The sequence below is a fragment of the Ammodytes marinus genome, assembly GCF_949987685.1.
Source record: "Ammodytes marinus genome assembly, chromosome: 11".
Taxonomy (NCBI): Eukaryota; Metazoa; Chordata; class Actinopteri; order Uranoscopiformes; family Ammodytidae; genus Ammodytes; species Ammodytes marinus.
In genome coordinates, this window is record NC_137215.1 from 1279439 (window position 1) to 1301938 (window position 22500).

The 22500-nt window shown below is 38.1% G+C and overlaps 1 protein-coding gene across 1 annotated transcript in view; it reads left to right on the top strand.

Moving 5' to 3' along the window:
* Positions 1-22500, top strand: part of LOC307257519 (spectrin beta chain, non-erythrocytic 1-like) — a gene marked incomplete at its 5' end in the record, with an annotated part of 66372 nt that overhangs the window by 29308 nt on the left and 14564 nt on the right. Inside the window, 6 exons of the mRNA XM_080036781.1 lie at positions 58-116; positions 182-362; positions 1902-2095; positions 3486-3572; positions 19650-19807; positions 20672-20810. Coding sequence (XP_079892907.1) covers positions 58-116; positions 182-362; positions 1902-2095; positions 3486-3572; positions 19650-19807; positions 20672-20810 — 818 coding nt within the window. The remainder of the gene's footprint in view (positions 1-57; positions 117-181; positions 363-1901; positions 2096-3485; positions 3573-19649; positions 19808-20671; positions 20811-22500) is intronic.

Below are 22500 nucleotides of genomic sequence, written 5' to 3' on the forward strand. Positions count from 1 at the left end.
GGCAATTATCTCAAAAAAATTGACCAGTAATTGAAAAAAAATTCTTCTTACCTGCAGTGTCTCGCCTTATTAAGCTTAACATTGCCTCCCGAAATTATATAAAGAAATACGTCATGGTAAATAGCTAAATAGACAAATATCTCTAAGTTAAATCTCTAAAAATCCTCTCCGTCCTTTCCAGATGCTGCAGGAGCGTTTCCGTGAGTTTGCCCGTGACACCGGCACCATCGGTCAGGAGCGCGTTGACGGCGTGAATCGCCAAGCGGACGACCTCATCAACAGTGGCCACGGCGACGCGGCGACCATCGCAGAGTGGAAGGACGGTTTGAACGAAGCCTGGGCCGACCTGCTGGAGCTCATAGGTACTCACACGTCTTTTTATTCTCTTCCTCAATGTCTTTTTTACATAGATTACATTGGGAGAGAGAGAGGGAGGAAGGGAGGGGGGAAGGAGAGAGAGAGAGAGAGAGGGAGGAAGGGAGGGGGGAAGGAGAGAGAGAGAGGGAGGAAGGGAGGGGGGGAAGGAGAGAGAGAGAGAGAGAGAGAGAGAGAGAGAGAGAGAGAGAGAGAGAGATAGGGAGGGGGGAAGGAGAGAGAGAGAGAGGGAGGGAGAGGGAGAGAGAGAGAGAGGGGGGGAGGAGAGAGAGAGAGAGAGAGAGAGAGATGGTTTGAACGAGGCCTGGGCCGACCTGCTGGAGCTCATAGGTACTGTACTCACGTCTTTTTAGTCTCTTTATTATTTTTTTTTTAACTTTTATTTTATTTTAGTGGTTTTATACTTTTTTACTTATGGACAAAAAACCAAACAGAATAAGTAAACACATACAATACATACCCAACACCCAACACCCTCCCCGCTCCCCCCTCCCCCTCCCTTGGTCCAAAGTATGGAGAAATATGGACATATATGAGACCCTTTCTAAGGAAAAAAATAATAATTCTAAAAAAAGAATTCAGCTATTGTGCACTAAATTAAACGTACTTATGGATATTATTATTATTATTTTCTACAAAATCTGCTAGGAAATAAAACCCAAAATTCTACACACTGCAGGTTTAAAGGTGCTATATAAATAAAGATAGTATTAAGATATCATTTATTGAATTGAATTGAATTGAATTGAATTTATTTCAGACATATCAAAACAATACGTAAACAAAATGAAAAGCATGAAAATACAATAAGCAAAAATTATGTTTTTTATTACTTCACAAAGAAGATAGAAAGAAAGAAAACAAATGACGTTATTATTCCTGCAGCCATCAGGTTACTGAATGATCACCACAGTCAGGAGCAGTGGAGAGCACAGCAGTGTAGCTGAGAGGTTGTTTACTGACAGGTTGAGTTGAAATGAATGCGAGTTGAATTTCTGTGTTGGACTGCTGTTGATTTATGATATTTTTTTTTCTACCTTGTACTGCTTTTTATAGTATTTATTTAAGCAAGACAAGGCAAGTTTATTTATATAGCACAATTCAGACACTTATTTATTTATTTAACTTTTATTTATCCTCCAGAGACCAATTGAGGGGTGACCCTCATTTACAATGACGTCAAGTTCAAACAGATTCAAAGGAAAAACAACAATACATAAACAATATTCAATGTCAATACATCAAATACACAACAACAGGTGAAGAGAAAAACAATTGAAACATTTACACAGTGGTGAAGAGTGGCAGCAATTAAAATGAAATGGGGGAAAGTACAATATAGCCTAATTAAAACAGTTACAGGTAGAGTTTGGCAGACACAAGGCCATTCAAAGTGCTTTACAGGGGCAAGATTAAAATACATGAAACTAATTTAAATTATGTTTTACTGCAAACTGGAACTGCAAACTAAATTGCCCTTCTTCTTGGGATAAATAATTTTTTTTTTCTGATTGTGACTCTCGTAGAAACTCGCACGCAGATACTCGCCGCCTCTTTCGAGCTGCACAAGTTCTACCACGACGCGAAGGAAATCCTGCACCGTATTCTGGACAAACACAAGAAGCTTCCGGAAGAGCTGGGCAGAGATCAGAATACTGTCGAGACCCTGCAGAGGATGCATACAACGTTTGAACATGATATCCAAGCGCTTGGGACGCAGGTACGGGCGATGAAAAAAAAATGTCTCGTAAATCAGACAATTTACAACGTATGAAGAAATGCTGGTAACACTTTATAATAACTATCCGTTGTAACTCGTTAATAGATCATTAGTAAACTCTTAATTAATGATTATTAATGATTTGTTAAGTGTTTGTTAGCAGTTTGTTAAGGATTTATAACAATGGTAGATAGTTAATATCTTAATAATTGAATCAGTTCATCTGGGAGGCAATCCGAGATTAACTGATCACGTCACGTTCAAGTCCATGGCATGCACAGTGTGTATTGAGTTTATTTAAAAATATTTGAAAATGGGGCTGCCCTCAGTTGCCCATGCACTGTGTATAGTCTATAGCCTATTTCAGCCTCGTCGGTATCTCGGATTACCTCCCAGATGAACTGATTCAATTATTAAGCTATTAACTATCTACCATTGTTATAAATCCTTAACAAACTGCTAACAAACACTTAACAAATCATTAATAATCATTAATTAAGAGTTTACTAATGATCTATTAACGAGTTACAACGGATAGTTATTATAAAGTGTTACCGAAATGCTTATGTAGTTATCTTTAGAATAGTGCTGAGAATGATTATGGAAAGTTCAGTTGATGTAAGTGCTTTAGAAGTTGAGATTTTTTTGGTTCAGAGTATTGAAGAAATCTAATGTTGAGATAATGTCCGTTAAAGATGGTTGTATAGGAGAAATATACAGACGCAAACAGACAAGGTTTAGTCAAATAAACACCTGAATGTACATGTTGGACCTTTTTATTTATACTAGTATGAAAGAAGACATGTTATGGAAGATAACACAAATCTCAAAATTGACCAGTGTTTTACCTGCCTTAAAGCAACTTATTGGAGGTTATTGTCCACAGGTTTTATGCATAGAATATAGACAAAAATCTCAAAATTGAACCAGCATTGATTGGTTTAAAGGGGCACTGTGTAATATGACATCATCAAGAAAGTTCTAGAATACAACGCTCCCTGGTTAACTCCGCCCCTTTTCAATAATAACAGAAGCTACAGTGGCCTTCAAGGACAAGAACAATTCTAAATTCTAAACAATGCACCTGATGACATTCCAACCAACATGGATGCCTCCATAAGACTTGCCTGCTCAATGTCCAAAATGTAATATTAATATTTGTAATTCTCCACTCAGGAGGATAATTCGGATTATTGCCAGAGGTGATTTTACACCAATGAGGACATATTTATGATTAAAGATATTGATTTTAGCTAATAAATTACTTAAAATGTTACACAGTGTCCCTTTAAAATGTTACACAGTGCCCCTTTAAAATGTTACACAGTGTCCCTTTAAAATGTTACACAGTGCCCCTTTAAACAGTGTTTCTCCTCTGTGTGTATTTCAGGTGCGTCAGCTGCAAGAGGATGCGGTGCGTCTGCAGGCTGCGTACGCTGGGGACAAAGCTGACGACATTCAGAAGAGAGAAGGAGAGGTGAGACATGCAGACATACATATGAGCTCAGTCAGTTAAAGGCCTACTTCACCGGTTTGAATATGAAGCTGTATTGAATTCTGAGATCCTATGTAGTATAAATGTGCGACAAAAATTGAAATCGGTTCATCCTAGCCTGAGAAAAGGCAGAAAGAGTGTTTTTTTTAACCCTATATTTCTCTTTCTCGTGACATCACAGAAAGAGAAATATAGGGTTAAAAAAAACTTACTTTGTAAATATTACTGTGATGTCTTTTACTGTGACATCACAGTAATATTTACAAAGTACGTTTTTTTTAACCCTATTTCTCTTTCTGTGATGTCACGAGAAAGAGAAATATAGGGTTAAAAAAACACTCTTTCTGCCTTTTCTCAGGCTAGGATAAACAAATTTTAATTTTTTTTGCACATTTATACTACATAGGATCTCAGAATTCAATACACCTTCATATTCAAACCGGTGAAGTAGGCCTTTAAGCCCCTATCTCACTGGGCTGCGACTGTTTGCGACAAGTTGGAGACTGAATTCGCGAGGGAGTCTCTAAACTGTCTCCAAACGTTTGCGGGGGTCTTAAATTTCCTCGCATGAGTCGCAGAGCCGCGCAGTCCTGTCGCATGAATTTTGAACATGTTCATAAAATGTGTGCGACAAATCTAGTCTCAAAATAGTCTCAGAGTGGTCGCAGGTGTCTCCAACGCGTCGCGCCACCCTTCTCAATTTAGTTTCCGCGACTCAGAAAGTGTGAGAAGTGTGAGACAACTTTGCGAGGGTTTGGTGACATATGAAACTAAATTGCGACTGATTTGAGACAAAAATTAGACTGACATTCCGTTCGTGCGGCGCTCGCCAGACGTTCGCGAGACATAAATGCAACCTCCCGGCAAGTTTTGGCCAGGACATTCGCAAACGTTTCGTTTTTGGCTATGTCTCTTACTGATTGAATTGAAAATGAATTGGACACAGCACTGATGTTACTGATTTCACTATAAACTACTCTTTTATTTGTGCATGCTGCAACGCTCCTGCACTAACTTTGCATTGTTTGTTGTCATATGTTTATAGTATTACTTTATAGGTGATGGATTAGGGGGTCAAATGGTGTGATCTTGATTAAGATGAATATTTCGCTTGTGTGAAGTCGATAAAAACGGTGCCAAAATTTCAACGGCTATTTCTTAAAAATCATGAAAAGTGATTTTATTCATAATGAAACACTAAGGTTAAGGTTATACAATCGTACAGGGCATGGTCAAAATACTGGAAACACCATGGTATGGTCTCCTCACATTATGATAACAGTTTAAATCCCAGTTTTACACATTGTTTTTGTTGTGAAGTGAATTTTTCCAGCTCCCGAAAGGAATCTTTATATTTTATTTTGTTAAATTTGTAGACATTATTTTGCCTCATTTTATGTTCTCCATATGACAACAGGGTTTTTCTAGGATGAAACAGTTGTTGATTTATTTATCAAAGATCTATCTTGATTCCGTACATTTGTCTTTTTGCAAATATGTTTTCTTCGAAGTCTCTCAAAAAAAATCGAAATCTGCGACAGACATTTTAAAAAAAAATTTGAATGTTGGTGAACGCTAAGAAATCTAAATTCTAAGTTCCCTCAAGTAGTGGAGCAGTTAAGTGCTTATTTTGGTCAGAACCTTTCAGTTGATGATACAAGCGTGAACATTGGCCTGAGCATGAGTCTCCATGGGTCACTTGACAAGAAAATTGTCTGAAACATTTGAAATTGTGAATTTGAAATAATTCTCATAGAATAGGCTCTTTGACTTTAAGGTATTTGCCCTTGCTGGCTATCTGGAGAAGGCCTGGGCCAAGAGAACAAAACACACTTATAAATGAGATCTTTATGTTTGCTTTTCTTTTCTTTTCTTTTCTTTTCTTTTCTTTTCTTGGCGTCTGTTTCCTTGTTTCCTTGTTGTCCTACTGTGAAATGTGATCACCATTTACAGGAAGTTATCATTTGAATTTGATACGGTTGTTGGTGTCTTATAATCCCGAAGAGGATGGGTCCTTGTTTGGACATGACACAATAATAAAAATTCATTCATTCATTCATTCATTATTACGATTTCGACTATACAGGTCTAATCTAAATGAAAAGCTATTATCAAAAGTCTATGAGTTATGTCCTCTCAAACTCCTGGTAACCAACTTGTGGCACAATGCTTTAATTGTCTATCATTCCTCTATAAAGAAAACTCTCCGCTCACCATAATCCCCTGTAAGAGACGCGAACCCCGGCCTCCTTGTTTAAAAGCGTGGCATTTACCCTCTAGACTAACCTGAGTTTTACGTCTAAATAAAGTACAATGTTCAATATATAACACTGTGTTTAAAAATCCCTATTTTATCAGAGTCACCTCTACTTATAATAAGGTCGACCTCCGCTAAACTATAAACCTTTTCTAATATTGTTATCAGAAAATCCTTCTCCCGTGTTCACGGAAGGTTTCAATATTGTGTATAAGTTATTAGAAACTTATTTTGTAACCCACCCTCCTAATAAAATAGAACAAATATACTATTTTCAGAATATAAACATCTAGTTTAATCTGGGAAGGTATTTATGACCTATTCTTTTAGTTTAAAGATTAGGTGTATCAACATATTCTCTCTTTACAGAGAAGTTAGTTGTATGAAGTTGTGTGTGTTTTAAATCAGTAATGTGCCGTCGTGTAGAATCATACTGAACTTACCTCCCCGGGGACAAACCATCTCTTTGAAGAAAAAACACTATACCTAAGGTCCTTCTGTTCCAGTTATAAACTAATTCACAACTGAGGCTTTCAACATTTAAGGGATTTTATTTACAAAATACAAGAGAGTATAGATAATACATAAAATGGACAAGAAAGGAAAAGAAAAGAGGGTATATGCCTATAACTCATTTAATAGAGTTAGTTTGACTTGGTTCTCGTTTCTAAATTTGTTGTAACTCTTGAAACAATATCCAAACACTTACGTGCCTGTACATATCATTCCCCGAGCTATTAAACATCATGAATTACAAGGAGTTAGACAGAAATTGTACAACATGGCGGTACACACTAGCGTATACAAGTCCCGTTGGCTAAAGGCTCCATATGACCATCAATATCCGTCTATTTCCTTGCAGAAATTACAGTGAGTTAAACAGACATTATACACATGGCGTTACACACTAGCGTGTACAAGTCCCGTTGGCTAAAGGCTCCATATAACCATTAATGTCCATCTAACCCCCCGCATCTCAGTCCGTTTTTCTAGTTCTAAAAAATTCTTGATCAAGTCATTCTTAGTGTCAAGAGGTTCACAGATGTGTTTTTAAAAGACTTTGCCTCTAAGTACTTTGGAGTATTTTGGACTCACAAAGTTTTTCTAAGTTTTTCTTCTGCTTCCATGGTTAAAGGGACAGATAGAGTCTGCTGGAACAGAGAGTAACACACAAAAAAAGCGGCCCAAAGAAGCCTCAAAAAAGCATCAAAAAGCCTTATCATCTCCCAAAAAGCCTTGTCCTGCTTCAAAACAGGCTCTTATATAGTGAACTGAAAACCAATGAGACTTGGGGGAAGGAGGAGTGAAAAAGGCACAGCTGTTTGGGGGAACCCCGGTAGCCCCCTCCCTCTACTCCTTGCTACTGTATGGCCATATAAGGTCCTTCCCCCTATTACTTCCTGTGACCCTATGGTCCTCCCCCATCCTCTGGTCAGAGGAGTATTTACATTCTATTCTGTTTCATTAAACATTTCCTACTTTTACGTATGACAAAAAGAAATACAAATGTCACAATATATGCCCAAGTAAAAAGTTACATCACGTTCCATTATCACTTCACCCTCTCATGAAACTTATTACTTGTAAATATTCAACGGGACATCAAACACCCTCATAATACAAATCAAAATAGAAATAACAAAAAAAACGTTTTTCTTTTTCTAAACTGATCCATAGAAAATTGCCTTAAATCACAAGCATAAAATAGAATACACTATCCAGAAAAAGGATCTACAAAGAGGAAAAGCATAAACGTAATAATATAGTAATTATAATATTCATAACGATAAAACCCAATTCAGAGAGCATAAACACAACACCAGATCAAGAAATTAAAATAAGTAAGTGACGGATTACCAAAAACCTATTCAAATAAAAAAACTAAAGATAATATAAGCAACCTCAAAGGATATAGGCCTACACAATACTAAAAAACTCTCCTCAGTTATATAGGCTAATACAACCATGACCCAACCGTACAGATGAAGAAACATTTAGCAGAACACATTAGAGTATACCTGTAAGAAAACCATGACATCCTGACACCATTCAGAGTAAAGAGTTCATCAGACAGTAGAATCAAAAGTTCATAATTTGTAATGTCCAAAAAATTTAAAAAACACAGTCCCACGACGATCGTAACTTTAAAAAGAGTCTTTTAGGCCTTTTGAGCCCTTTCTTCAATCACAGAGTATGTAGATTAGTCAGTTTTTGAGTGTCTGCTCAATATGCAAGATGGCAACCCTTGTCTCCAGGTTTACACACTTTGGTATCTTCTCCAAGCTTAGCATAAAGGACATCTTCCCAACAGTCCCCAGAACTTCTGATCTTAGAATAGTACACCTGCCCCTGGCCCACATCATAGAAGACTTGTCGCGCCCAGTTGAGAGCGCAGGAAGACAGGCAGATGCAGAAATGCCCACTGCATGACAAGAATGACGCCACAGCAGGATAGAGTTGATGGCCCCCACCGACTGTTAGGAGTGCCATGGAACACAGCACTCAGCAAGTGAACGATTCTTCCCCACCAGGAGACATGGTGTAGTTCACCCAGATGGAACAGGAGATGGTCAGGTTTGGAGGTGTCACAGCCTGAGACGTAGCTATCAAGTCACGCCTATGTGTCAGAGGTCTAGTAGGCCCAAAAGTCTCCCAACTTCTTCTGCAGACTAAGAGTCTATGGTTGTGATATAATAGGCTATGTAAGAGGAAAATGCAATTCATCAACTAAGGCTGCTGATAAAGTTGTATTTAGGGCTTTTAGAAAGGATCCTATTGATTCGTATTGGAATATAGAGAGCCTAATGCACTACAGCCATCTGTCATAAGGAGAGTGAGAATGTCTCACCATCGAAAACTAAAAGAAAAGTATCAAATCAAACTTAAGTAATCCATCAATAAAATAAAGATAAAAATAAAGATAGAAACTGGTGTTATGCTCGTATGCTATATTCATAGGGTACTCACATAATATCAAGTAGCAAAACTAAAATCTTCTATAATAGAGAACAATAGAAATGAGCAAATCACTCACAATTTCAGTAGTAAATAAAATGAAAATGAAAATAAAAGTAACAGTGAAACTAATATTACCGGTATAATCCTTTTATCATTTATGTATTCATCCATTTTAAAAATAAAAAATAAATAGAATAAAAACACCTAGTCAAAAGACACTCAGACAAGCCCTCAGATTTGATTTCAAAAGAGTTGAGAGATGCAAAAGATTGCAGGTTTCTGAATGTCTATTCCAGACATGCACTGAAAATAAAAACTAAAAGCTAACACGTTATAATCATGTCTTAACCACTAAGGTAAAACAAACATAATAACTTATTCTCCCAAAGACACACATCTTTAATTAAGGCGAATCACCCCAAGTGAATAGGGATTTTTCCCTGTCTTTTAAACTAAAGAATCCAGATGTTGGATGAAGCCAGATTTTAGAAATTTAATTTATGTTTACCACATATTAGTCTTTAAAGATTTTACACCACAGATTTCGGACACAATTTCTTTGTATTTAATAAATCAAAAAATACTATGTAAGCCTATGTTTTAGAAATGCACCGTTGGCATGTTTTTAGGAGGAAAATGTCTCATAAATCAGACTAACAATATATAAACAAATGTTTGTGTAAAAACCTCTTAAAATAGGGCAATGAATGACACTGAGAAGTCTAGTAGATGCCAGTGGTTTGGAAGCCGAGACATTTTATTCAGACTCGGAATATTGAGAAAACTTGATCAGAGAAAACTGTCGTGAAAAAAAATAAAAAATAAAAATAAAAACGTGAATTCTACTGGTAATCACCGATTTTATCTACAATAATTTAGTGAATTAGGACCATACCCCTCAACACCGCTGCTTAACATATAAACTATGCTATGGCATAACAAACATTTTCATCCACACGCTAATTAAAACATGATACATTCCTTATGAGCCACTGTGGCTGTAGCCGCAGCACTCTCCCCTCCCTCTCCCCCTCTCATGCTCTATTAGACTGTATCTCTCCGCCGTGATCGATCAGAATAATTTACATGTCTTTAACACTTCTCCCCTTCAAAAGGCAATCATCTAATGTCCGTATCCACATAAATCAGTCTTTATTTTGTGTTAGTTTGGAATATTTTCGGCGTTTTTTACCATTTTATTTTGTGATTTTGAAACTACCCGCGGCAACCAAAGCAGGTCACGTGATGCCTTCTGGCGAATCAAATCAATACGCGCACCAGTCAAACAGGTTGCGCTCACTGTACCAAATCACTCCTCACACTTTCACTATTTGTTACTAATCAAAAGCAAATGTCCATATTTTGATTCGATAAGATTATACTTGAGATACAGAGCTTTCTAACAGTACCATGGTTATTAAGAGTCAGACAGCGGTCGCGCTGCTGTATGTTACGTTAAAATGCTCACTTTTGGCAAAACCTTGGAGCAAAACTCAGACGCCAGGAAAAAATAAAAAATAAAATTAAAACATATAGTAAGAAATAAACATTTAAAACGCTTATTTTTGGTCCCTTCTTTCACATTAATATGAAAGAATACATGCCGTGGAAGCCAGAATAGACACAAATCTCAAAATTGACCCGTGCTAAACAATAACCCCCTACGTTTTTTCCTGTCATATCTTGAATTAAACAAAAGGGAAAGATTGGACTGGCAAAAATAAAGATTAACGGGTGCTCCGGCCAACCTCATAATGAGTTTTTGGCCCGAAGAAGGTAAACTGCCCATATGTTTTCTAAACTCCAACCAAAACCGCAAAAACAAGGTTACCAGTCCAATCCTTTCTAAAAAACAAAAAATAGCTGAGTAAAAAAAAAACTTTCTACGATAGAAAAGACTGTGATTCTATAAACAGACTAAGATAAAAAGAAAGAACACACTTGACTATACTAAAGTAAAGGCAACTTGTTAAAGTTTTAAACTCAAAGAGCACACGCACCAGCTGTGTCTTCAAAGGTAAGCTCAGAGTGTGTAGAAGGAAGGAAGGATAGTACCATAAACTAAGGCCACTACTTTTAGGGCTACTATGGTTTCCTGTATTTCCTCTGAGGTGTGAATTCTCAGGCACGGTCTGTGGGAACCTGTAACAGTTTTTATACCCACGGTCTACTTCTCCTCTTTACACTCCGAGACCAGAACAAATGTATTAAACATCTAAATAAAATAAAAATAAGAAATCGGTCCCCGGGGCAGACAATATTCCACACGGCATTGTGTAATGTATATTGAGCTAAAAAGGGTTCAACACTGAATCAAGGAAGAATGAGATAAGGTGTCTCCACTTTATTTAATTTCTCAAAGGAGTATTCTCAGTTGTATCTTTAACTCATCAACCAAACACAGTGTTGACTCTTTTAACTCTGGTGTTGTATGTGCATTTCGGAATGAGAACAAAGTTCTCTTTTAAAATGAACCACATGTTATATGTGTCCAGTAAGTTCTACAAAGTTTGTGCACCAGAGTAACTTATCGAGGCCATTTCAATGGTCACTCAGGTGTGTGCATTTTCTTACTCTTGATGTAAACTCAAAAGTTTTCTAGCCATTTCTCGGTTACCAATAGACTATCCTGTCTGACTGCTTTAACAATCATTTTTAGAACATCTATTTCTCTCATTGAAAACCCAAACCATAAAACCTTAAACCTATATTAAATAGATTACTTCACCTTTGTAGGCTAAATGACAAAGATTGTCTGTGAATATTTTGCGAGTAGTTCTACTGCGCTGATTTCAAACGGTTTCTATACTGCTGACTCATTGTGTCTCTTCTCTTTGCTCTGAAAAACCATTTTCCTTTCTCTACGAATGTTTAATGAAAATAAATGCCTGAAAGACTCCCACTAACGTTCATGAGGTTTTTAGTGTGAGCTCAGCAAGTAATAGTGTAAATGAAAAGCTTTGTCTATTTTTACCATTTTTAAATCCACTAAAACAGAAGACATGCTGCTATAGCCTATCTAGTGCGCTTCATGTGAAAAACTATATTCCTGTTTTTATCTGCTTCAAAATAAAAGCCTACTTACATTTGCTATTAATCATGCTTTTTAATGTGAAGGCGCAAAGGAAATGCCCCGTTTGCACGCAGTCGCTAACTTTTCGGTGGTAACATAGAGCGCACTATTTAAAGTGAGAGCCGTGGCTGTCCCGTTTACAAAATGTAAGAGTTTGTTAAATGTTAAAAACACAGAGAGCACCTGTTTCCCCATCTTATCAACGGATGGACTCAATAACTTACTCGTATAAGACTATTTTACCCCATATTTGTCGAAAGTTGATTTTGAGCACTCAAAGCTTTCTCACTGTAGTCTAGAATTGCTTTTTTTCCCTGACAATTTAGAAAACCCTGGTGAAATGGCTGTCACCTCTGCTCCCCCATTTTATGACTCCCTGGATGCAGACTCCATTTTGATTTCCCAAAGTGCTGCACTCACAGCCTTTTTTCACACCAAGACGTGAAATGGACGCGAAATGGAGGAGAAAAGGAAGAATTACCCTCTCAAAAGTCCCTATTTAGAAAATAAATTAGGCTACTATACCACAATGGTTTTCATCGGGCATTGATCCTAATAGTTTAACATGTAAATCTATGTGTACCATTAAAATAGTGAGAAACTTTAAAATCTACTATTGTTTCGTGTAAGAAAAAATTCTTAAAGAGGTTGCTCTCTCCTCTTGTGGAGGCCGTATAGGCTCTCTCTCTCTGTTCCTGTATACAACAGAGTTAAACCGCATCCATCCTTAATTGTAAAGTAAGCTACAATCTAGCCACTAAAAAACAAATGACAGGTGAGTAAAAGTGAAACACCTTTACTATATATGGTGGTAACAAGCCTTTTAATTCCTTTCTTGGATCCCTGAGTCGTACACTAATTTGATCAGATTAACTGGACTTTCACCTGTTCTGGACATCGCCTTTTTCGATTCCAGTGAGAAAGGGGAGGTATTATATACTTATCTTTTTAAATATATCCTACCGCCTGGCTTCGATTATTACAAACTAATAACCACAAGTACTTGTAACACCTAAACTTAGTACGCAGAAACAATTGAACTATCTACTAAATCCCTTTCTGTCTACTTTGAGTTTTATCTCAATCAGAAAGCGCTTTTTTACTGAACCTAGTCTATAACATCTTACCTAAACAGTTTTAATCTCCCCATTTTAAACAGACGATTCCTACTTTACATAAGAAAGCCGGCCGAGTTTTTAGAGGAAGACCAAATAGCCTCCTGTCCAGTGTATTAGTTACTAGATTTAAGTAAAGCAGAAGAAACAAAAAACGTAATCTCCAATGGTGCTGGTTCGTGCGTTATATTTTTATTAAAGGAAATTAAACGCAAATTGGAGACACGTCGTATTTTTATTCCTTCTGGCAGACTTCAATTATTTCCTCGGCTTGTTTTCGCCGGTTGAAAAAGACTCTATCCATCACGGGAGTTTCAGGTCCTTGTATTTTAAGCTCGGAAGAAAGTTATTTCTCTATCCCTTGTACTATAATACACAGTTATATGAAACTAACAATCTAACTCGAGCCCCGCGAAATTGGGCGCCATATTACGATTTCGACTATACAGGTCTAATCTAAATGAAAAGCTATTATCAAAAGTCTATGAGTTATGTCCTCTCAAACTCCTGGTAACCAACTTGTGGCACAATGCTTTAATTGTCTATCATTCCTCTATAAAGAAAACTCTCCGCTCACCATAATCCCCTGTAAGAGACGCGAACCCCGGCCTCCTTGTTTAAAAGCGTGGCATTTACCCTCTAGACTAACCTGAGTTTTACGTCTAAATAAAGTACAATGTTCAATATATAACACTGTGTTTAAAAATCCCTATTTTATCAGAGTCACCTCTACTTATAATAAGGTCGACCTCCGCTAAACTATAAACCTTTTCTAATATTGTTATCAGAAAATCCTTCTCCCGTGTTCACGGAAGGTTTCAATATTGTGTATAAGTTATTAGAAACTTATTTTGTAACCCACCCTCCTAATAAAATAGAACAAATATACTATTTTCAGAATATAAACATCTAGTTTAATCTGGGAAGGTATTTATGACCTATTCTTTTAGTTTAAAGATTAGGTGTATCAACATATTCTCTCTTTACAGAGAAGTTAGTTGTATGAAGTTGTGTGTGTTTTAAATCAGTAATGTGCCGTCGTGTAGAATCATACTGAACTTACCTCCCCGGGGACAAACCATCTCTTTGAAGAAAAAACACTATACCTAAGGTCCTTCTGTTCCAGTTATAAACTAATTCACAACTGAGGCTTTCAACATTTAAGGGATTTTATTTACAAAATACAAGAGAGTATAGATAATACATAAAATGGACAAGAAAGGAAAAGAAAAGAGGGTATATGCCTATAACTCATTTAATAGAGTTAGTTTGACTTGGTTCTCGTTTCTAAATTTGTTGTAACTCTTGAAACAATATCCAAACACTTACGTGCCTGTACATATCATTCCCCGAGCTATTAAACATCATGAATTACAAGGAGTTAGACAGAAATTGTACAACATGGCGGTACACACTAGCGTATACAAGTCCCGTTGGCTAAAGGCTCCATATGACCATCAATATCCGTCTATTTCCTTGCAGAAATTACAGTGAGTTAAACAGACATTATACACATGGCGTTACACACTAGCGTGTACAAGTCCCGTTGGCTAAAGGCTCCATATAACCATTAATGTCCATCTAACCCCCCGCATCTCAGTCCGTTTTTCTAGTTCTAAAAAATTCTTGATCAAGTCATTCTTAGTGTCAAGAGGTTCACAGATGTGTTTTTAAAAGACTTTGCCTCTAAGTACTTTGGAGTATTTTGGACTCACAAAGTTTTTCTAAGTTTTTCTTCTGCTTCCATGGTTAAAGGGACAGATAGAGTCTGCTGGAACAGAGAGTAACACACAAAAAAAGCGGCCCAAAGAAGCCTCAAAAAAGCATCAAAAAGCCTTATCATCTCCCAAAAAGCCTTGTCCTGCTTCAAAACAGGCTCTTATATAGTGAACTGAAAACCAATGAGACTTGGGGGAAGGAGGAGTGAAAAAGGCACAGCTGTTTGGGGGAACCCCGGTAGCCCCCTCCCTCTACTCCTTGCTACTGTATGGCCATATAAGGTCCTTCCCCCTATTACTTCCTGTGACCCTATGGTCCTCCCCCATCCTCTGGTCAGAGGAGTATTTACATTCTATTCTGTTTCATTAAACATTTCCTACTTTTACGTATGACAAAAAGAAATACAAATGTCACAATATATGCCCAAGTAAAAAGTTACATCACGTTCCATTATCACTTCACATAGAAATATAGGGTTTTTACATACATAACAAACATTATTTTTTTTATTTTTTTTGTCTCGGACAATTTTCTTGTCAAGTGACCCATGGAGCCTGCTATCACATATTGAAAGATTGACGCACTTATCTGCTCCACTATAATCTTCTGGTCTCTTGACTGTTGGTTATTTTAAATCAGTGAGTGTTTTTTTTAAATAATTTTTTTAAACATGTTTTGTGATGGCGTGTGTGTTTTGACCGTTCCCTGTATGTGTATTCCCCTGTTCCACGCAGAGGAGAAAGGAACAGGTGAGATTACGTTTGCCCCAACAACAAAAAAAACATCGGCTTTGCATCAGCGCTCATTTTGGCTGCAGTTTGTAACGTATAGACTAAAATGTTGACTAAAGGTGTAGTCAGTGATTCTGGAGAACGCTTGTTGTCGAAATCACTTTTTGGTCAAAATCAGTGAATATCTCCTCATGATCCACTACCTGTCTGTACTGTGTGTGCGCTGAAAAAGAAATCTGGTTTTTAAGACACAGCCTAGGCTCTGTAAACTGGTATGCAAACAAAGGGTGCCCACCTTTTCTAGCATTACGCCCTTAGCATTACAGAGCTTAGGCTGTGTATTACGCCCTTAGCATTACAGAGCTTAGGCTGTGTATTAACTTGATTTTTTTTCTCAACGGATCATAAAGAAATATTCATTGATTTTTGCACGAAAATTATTTTTGACAACAAGTGTTTTACAGGATCTCTGCTTTAGCGACATTTTAGGTATTTCCCCGGCCCCCTAGTCTCAGTCAACAGACTACAGTGATTTGCAAATACTTCTAGAGTTTGTCCCTTAACCTCCTAATGTGGGTGAATTCTTAAAGGCCTACTTCACCGGTTTGAATATGAAGGTGTATTGAATTCTGAGATCCTATGTAGTATAAATGTGCGAAAAAAATTGAAATCGGTTCATCCTAGCCTGAGAATAGGCAGAAAGAGTGTTTTTTTAACCCTATATTTCTCTTTCTCGTGACATCACAGAAAGAGAAATATAGGGTTAAAAAAAACACTCTTTCTGCCTTTTCTCAGGCTAGGATGAACCGATTTCAATTTTTTTTAGCACATTTATACTACATAGGATCTCAGAATTCAATACACCTTCATATTCAAACCGGTGAAGTAGGCCTTTAAGAAATACATATATAAAACTGTTTTTATGATTGATAATTTCTACTGCATGACAACTCCACCCATTTACTGCTACAAGTATTTTGCAAATTAACTTTGGGTCTGCTCAGTCAGTGCTAATATTACAATAAGTATTTAGTCCTATAGTCCCTCCCTAACTAACTGTAGGTGCATTTGAATATGTCAGCGGTGCTTACAAATAGTTTTGTTCCCATTTGCTTAAACATAGGTGCTTGATAGCTGGCAAAAAATATTTAAAAAATATCGCTGCTTTCAGCCTGTCCGCGGCAATGTTTCCATCAACTTTTATTATATAACAATGTCTAAGTGTCGATGTCTTTATAAAGTAGTTAAAGACCTACTTCACCGGTGGAGATATGAAGGTGTATTGAACTCTGAGATCCTATGTAGTATAAATGTGCAAAAATCTCAGAAATCGGTTCATCCTAGGCTGAGAAAAGGCAGAAAGAGTGTTTTATGGTCTCACTGTCTAACCCTACATTTTGCACAGGTGTGATGCCTTTTCTCAGGCTAGGATGAACCGATTTCTAAAATGTTTTGCACATTTATACTAAATAGGATCTCAGAGTTCAATACACCTTCATGTTCCCACCGGTGAAGTAGGGCTTTAAGTGTTTAACTTTAAGATTAGTAAAATCAAGCCACTGTTGCATGAAGATGAAAGTTCAATACATCTTATAATAGCATAGTCTTTGTGAATACTCTATTCTGATTGGCTGGAGTACATTCCATAGGTGTGGATTAACCCCTGATATTTAATTTTTTTAATTTTTTTAATTTTACCTTTATTTATACTCTAGAATCAAATCAAATCAGTTTTATTTGTATAGTCCAAAATCACAAATACATTTGTCTCAGTGGGCTTTACATTTCATACAATATGATACAACATGACACCCTGCCCTTACACCCTTAGCTCGGCTGAGAAAAAACTCCCAGTAAAAAACCCTTTACCAGGATTAAAAAAAAAAAATTAAGAAATCTCAGGGAGAGTCGACAGAGTAAGGGATCCCTCTCCCAGGACGGACATGCTGCAATAGATGTCATAAGTAGAGAAAAATCACAGAGGAATTCGAACATCAATTGAGATGTGTGTGTGTGTGTGTGTGACCATTTACAATTATATCGAGTCAAACAGATGCAAAACAAAAACATCAAAACATACACAATATACAATGTGCAAATACATCAAATACACAACAAGCTGATAGAGAGACACAACAATCGAAACATTTAGACGTAGATGTAGAATGGCTGGAAAAAATAATTAAATGGGTGAAAGTACAATACAGCCTCATTGTCTGACGAGGCCTCTTACTTGTTTGGTTGGTTGGTGGTATGATCAAACCAGTTACAATCAACCCAATCTTTATTATTTTAGATATTTATTTGTGCAAACATCTGAGATTTTAAAATGAAAAACTGCAAATATTGAAAACGTGCATGGACTTTTAATTTACATATTCTTTCACCTATATTAAAATACAGCTCTGGAAAAAATGAAGAGACCACTCCAAATGTTCAGTGTCTCTCGTTTTACTATTTATAGGCATATGTTTGAGTAGAATGAACATTTTGGTTTTATGATATAAACTACCGACGACATTTCTACCAAATTCCCCCCAAAATATTGTCATTTAGAGCATTTTCATTAAGTAATGTAGAGATGAAGATTGAAGAAAAATCCAGACTGGTCTCTTAATGTTTTCCAGAGCTGTGTATATTTTTAAATTGACCTTGTTAAAAGATCTAAATTATGACTGAGTGTGAAAGAGTCATTCTGCAAACAAGTCGGTCTGGTGGAGATGAGGAAACATGAAGGTTAGGGGTTGATGAAGATAAAATGCTCTAACCCAATATTATTTTTTTTATTTTTATATTTTTTTTTAACCTTTATTTATACAGGTAAATCCCATTGAGTCCGAAGACTCTTTTACAAGGGAGACCTGTTTTCCTTTCCCACGTTACCATTCACACACACATTCATACACCGATAGCAGCAGGCTAACTATCGACATTCACACGAGGCAAGGTGGGTGAAGTGTCTTGCCCAAGGACACAACAACTATGACACAGGTGGCAGGGCAGGGATCGAACCTCCAACCCTTTGATCATCGGCCGACCCGCTCTACCACCTGAGCCACAGTCGCCCCATTTTAATATTTCAACGGGGATTTATATCAAGATATAACAAATTAAATGGCCAATGTCTGTTTTAGCTGACAAATGTAACGACTAACATCTAATAATGTCTAAGAATTTCAATTTTTAAAATAAGTAAACTAGGATTAAGGTTGAAATATTTCTCTCCTGATATGTGTTTGGTGCTTTGCCCCCTGTGATCTGAACAGTTGAATGCATTGTTTTTTTACTTGCTTATTTCCCGTTAATCTACCCCCCCCCACCCCTCCCAAGCCTGCTATGCCCCCCCCCCCCCCCGCCCACACACACACACACACACACACACACACACACACACAATACTCTTCAATAAAGTAGATTTATGTTTTTGCAATAATAAATCATATCTCCCTAAAACTGATTTTATACCTTCTGCTGTACGTCCAGGTTTTTTTTTCTTAGCAGTAGAATCAACAACTGAAACATTTCTTGGGCTCTTCTTGGGATTTTTCTGAGCTCCTGCACCAGTGTCAGGGGGAACGACACCAGTTTGTAAAAGCTGCCATACTGAGAAATACAGAGAGAGTTTTGTGGAGCTGATAATAGGCTTAATCAACTTTGTGTCAACTCATTTTTGGCGATGGCTTGAATGAAACCGACATTCATTTTATAAGAAAAAAGTTACACACTAAAGCTTTAAAGTCATAATTTTTCAGTCAGAATCCAGCCTGTGGTCTTAAAGGTGCAGTGTGTAATATGACATCATCAAGACAGTTCTACAAAGTTCTAGAATGCAACGCTCCCTGGGTAACCCCACCCCTTTAGAATAATAACAGAAGCTACAGTGGCCTTCAAGGACAAGAACAATTCTAAACAATGCACCTGATGACATTCCAACCATGACGCTTCCAACATGGCGGCGCCAATGCCTTGGTCCAAGGTATGGAGAAATATGGACATATATGAGACCCTTTCTAAGGGGAAAAAATAATAATTCTAAAAAAAAAAATCAGCTATTATGCACTAAATTAAACGTACTTATGGATATTATAATTATTTTCTACAAAGTCTGCTAGGAAATAAAACCAAACATTCTACACACTGCAGGTTTAAAGGATATGAAGGTATTTAGTTTAATGTGTTGCTGTCTGTCATATGCCTTTCTTTAAGGTGTTGGAGGCTTGGAAGAACCTCCTAGAAGCAGCTGAGGGCCGGAGAGTGAGGCTCCACGACACCGGAGATAAGTTCAGGTTCTTCAGTTTGGTGAGAGACCTGATGCTCTGGATGGAAGATGTGATCAGACTGATAGAGGCACAGGAGAAGCCACGGTAAACCAAAAAAAACTGTGTCTGTCTGTCTGTCTGTCTGTCTGTCTGTCTGTCTGTCTGTCTGTCTGTCTGTCTGTCTGTCTGTCTGTGTGTGTGTGTAGGTGTGTGTGGGGGGGTGTGTGTGTGTGTGTGTGTGGGTGTGTGTGTGTGTGTGTAGGTGTGTGTGTGTGGGGGGGGAGGGGGTGTGTGTAAGTGTGTGTGTGTGTGTGTGTGTTATTTGAAGCTATAGTCCTTAAGTGTTTCCTGTTGTTCTGAGTTTGTACCTTCATGGTTGAATGCACTTAATGGAAGTCATTTTAAGTGTCAAACTATCTACATTTTTACACAATTCCACATTAAAATATTATCATTTAGAGCCTTTCTAATGATAAATGCATAGATACCATTTTAAGAAAAATTTGAAGTGAACTTTAATAAACATTTATTGTACATGATATATGTAGACTCGGAAAATGATTTGTAAAATAACAAATGGTCATTGTCTATCCCTGGAGTTGGCTCGGTAAAATATTGGCATAGGGGACTAATGGGTTTATGGTAAGGGACGTAGGGATAATATACAGCCCCGGAATAAATGAAGAGACCAGTCTGGATTTTTCTTAAATCTTCATCTCTACATTACTTAATGAAAATGCTCTAAATGACAATATTTTAATTTTGAATTTGGGAGAAATGTCGTCAGTAGTTTATATTATAAAATCAAAATGTTCATTCTACTCAAACACATGCCTATGAAGAGAAAAAACAAGAGTAGTAACTGAGTAACTGTATAAAATATATATAAAAGTTGTCTGTGTTGCATTCAGGGACAATATTATCAGTAGTAGCGTGGTGTATAATATTGATTTTAAATGGTGCGTTCAGGGACGTGTCTTCAGTGGAGCTTCTGATGAACAACCACCAGGGCATCAAGGCGGAGATCGATGCCCGTAACGACAGCTTCACGTCCTGCATCGAGCTGGGGAAAGCTCTGCTGGCCCGCAAGCACTACGCTGCTGAGGAGGTGAGAGACAGAGATATACAGTCACATTATAATACTATACAGCCTTACAAACTACATATACACATTAGTATATGAGCATGAGATATACGGTACATGGGTGGTAGGATGGCCTAGAGGAAAGGTGGCCGACCAGTAACCATGAGGTCTCTGGTTCCTCCCAGTAACTATGAGGTATCTGGTTCCTCCTCCCAGTAACCATGAGGTCTCTGGTTCCTCCTCCCAGTAACCATGAGGTCTCTGGTTCCTCCTCCCAGTAACCATGAGGTCTCTGGTTCCTCCCAGTAACCATGAGGTCTCTGGTTCCTCCTCCCAGTAACCATGAGGTCTCTGGTTCCTCCCAGTAACCATGAGGTCTCTGGTTCCTCCTCCCAGTAACCATGAGGTCTCTGGTTCCTCCTCCCAGTAACCATGAGGTCTCTGGTTCCTCCCAGTAACCATGAGGTCTCTGGTTCCTCCTCCCAGTAACCATGAGGTCTCTGGTTCCTCCCAGTAACCATGAGGTCTCTGGTTCCTCCTCCCAGTAACCATGAGGTCTCTGGTTCCTCCTCCCAGTAACCATGAGGTCTCTGGTTCCACCCTGTAACCATGAGGTCTCTGGTTCCTCCTCCCAGTAACCATGAGGTCTCTGGTTCCTCCTCCCAGTAACCATGAGGTCTCTGGTTCCTCCTCCCAGTAACCAGGAGGTATCTGGTTCCTCCTCCCAGTAACCAGGAGGTCTCTGGTTCCTCCTCCCAGTAACCATCAGGTCTCTGGTTCCTCCCAGTAACCATGAGGTCTCTGGTTCCTCCTCCCAGTAACCATGAGGTCTCTGGTTCCTCCCAGTAACCATGAGGTCTCTGGTTCCTCCTCCCAGTAACCATGAGGTCTCTGGTTCCTCCTCCCAGTAACCATGAGGTCTCTGGTTCCTTCTCCCAGTAACCATGAGGTCTCTGGTTCCTCCTCCCAGTAAACATGAGGTCTCTGGTTCCTCCCAGTAACCATGAGGTCTCTGGTTCCTCCTCCCAGTAACCATGAGGTCTCTGGTTCCTCCTCCCAGTAACCATGAGGTCTCTGGTTCCTTCTCCCAGTAACCATGAGGTCTCTGGTTCCTCCTCCCAGTAACCATGAGGTCTCTGGTTCCTCCTCCCAGTAACCATGAGGTCTCTGGTTCCTCCTCCCAGTAACCATGAGGTCTCTGGTTCCTCCTCCCAGTAACCATGAGGTCTCTGGTTCCTCCTCCCAGTAACCACGAGGTCTCTGGTTGGATCTACACATACACATTATTATATATATATTATATTATATTATCAACACAAAGCTCTGCTGGCTAGGAAGCATTACGCTGCAGAGGAGGTGAGCAATACATTTATAATATTTTGAAAAGTAGATATGAGGGGACTTAAAGGTGCAGTCAGTGATTCTGGAGAAAGCTTGTCAGTGAATATCTCCTCATGATCCGCTACCTGTCTGTACTGTGTGCGCTGAAAAAGAAGGTGTTAATAGACAGTCTAGACTCTGTAAACGGGCATGTTGCTAGCTACAGTGGGCCCCCTATGTTCACATACCCTTTGTTTACATACCAGTTTACAGACGAGCGTTCTCTAAAATCGCTGACTCCACCTTAGAAACTATACACATATATAGTATAGTAAGTATATATGCACAGTTGGATTTCTTGCCAATAATAAGCTTAAATATGTTTTTTTTTCTC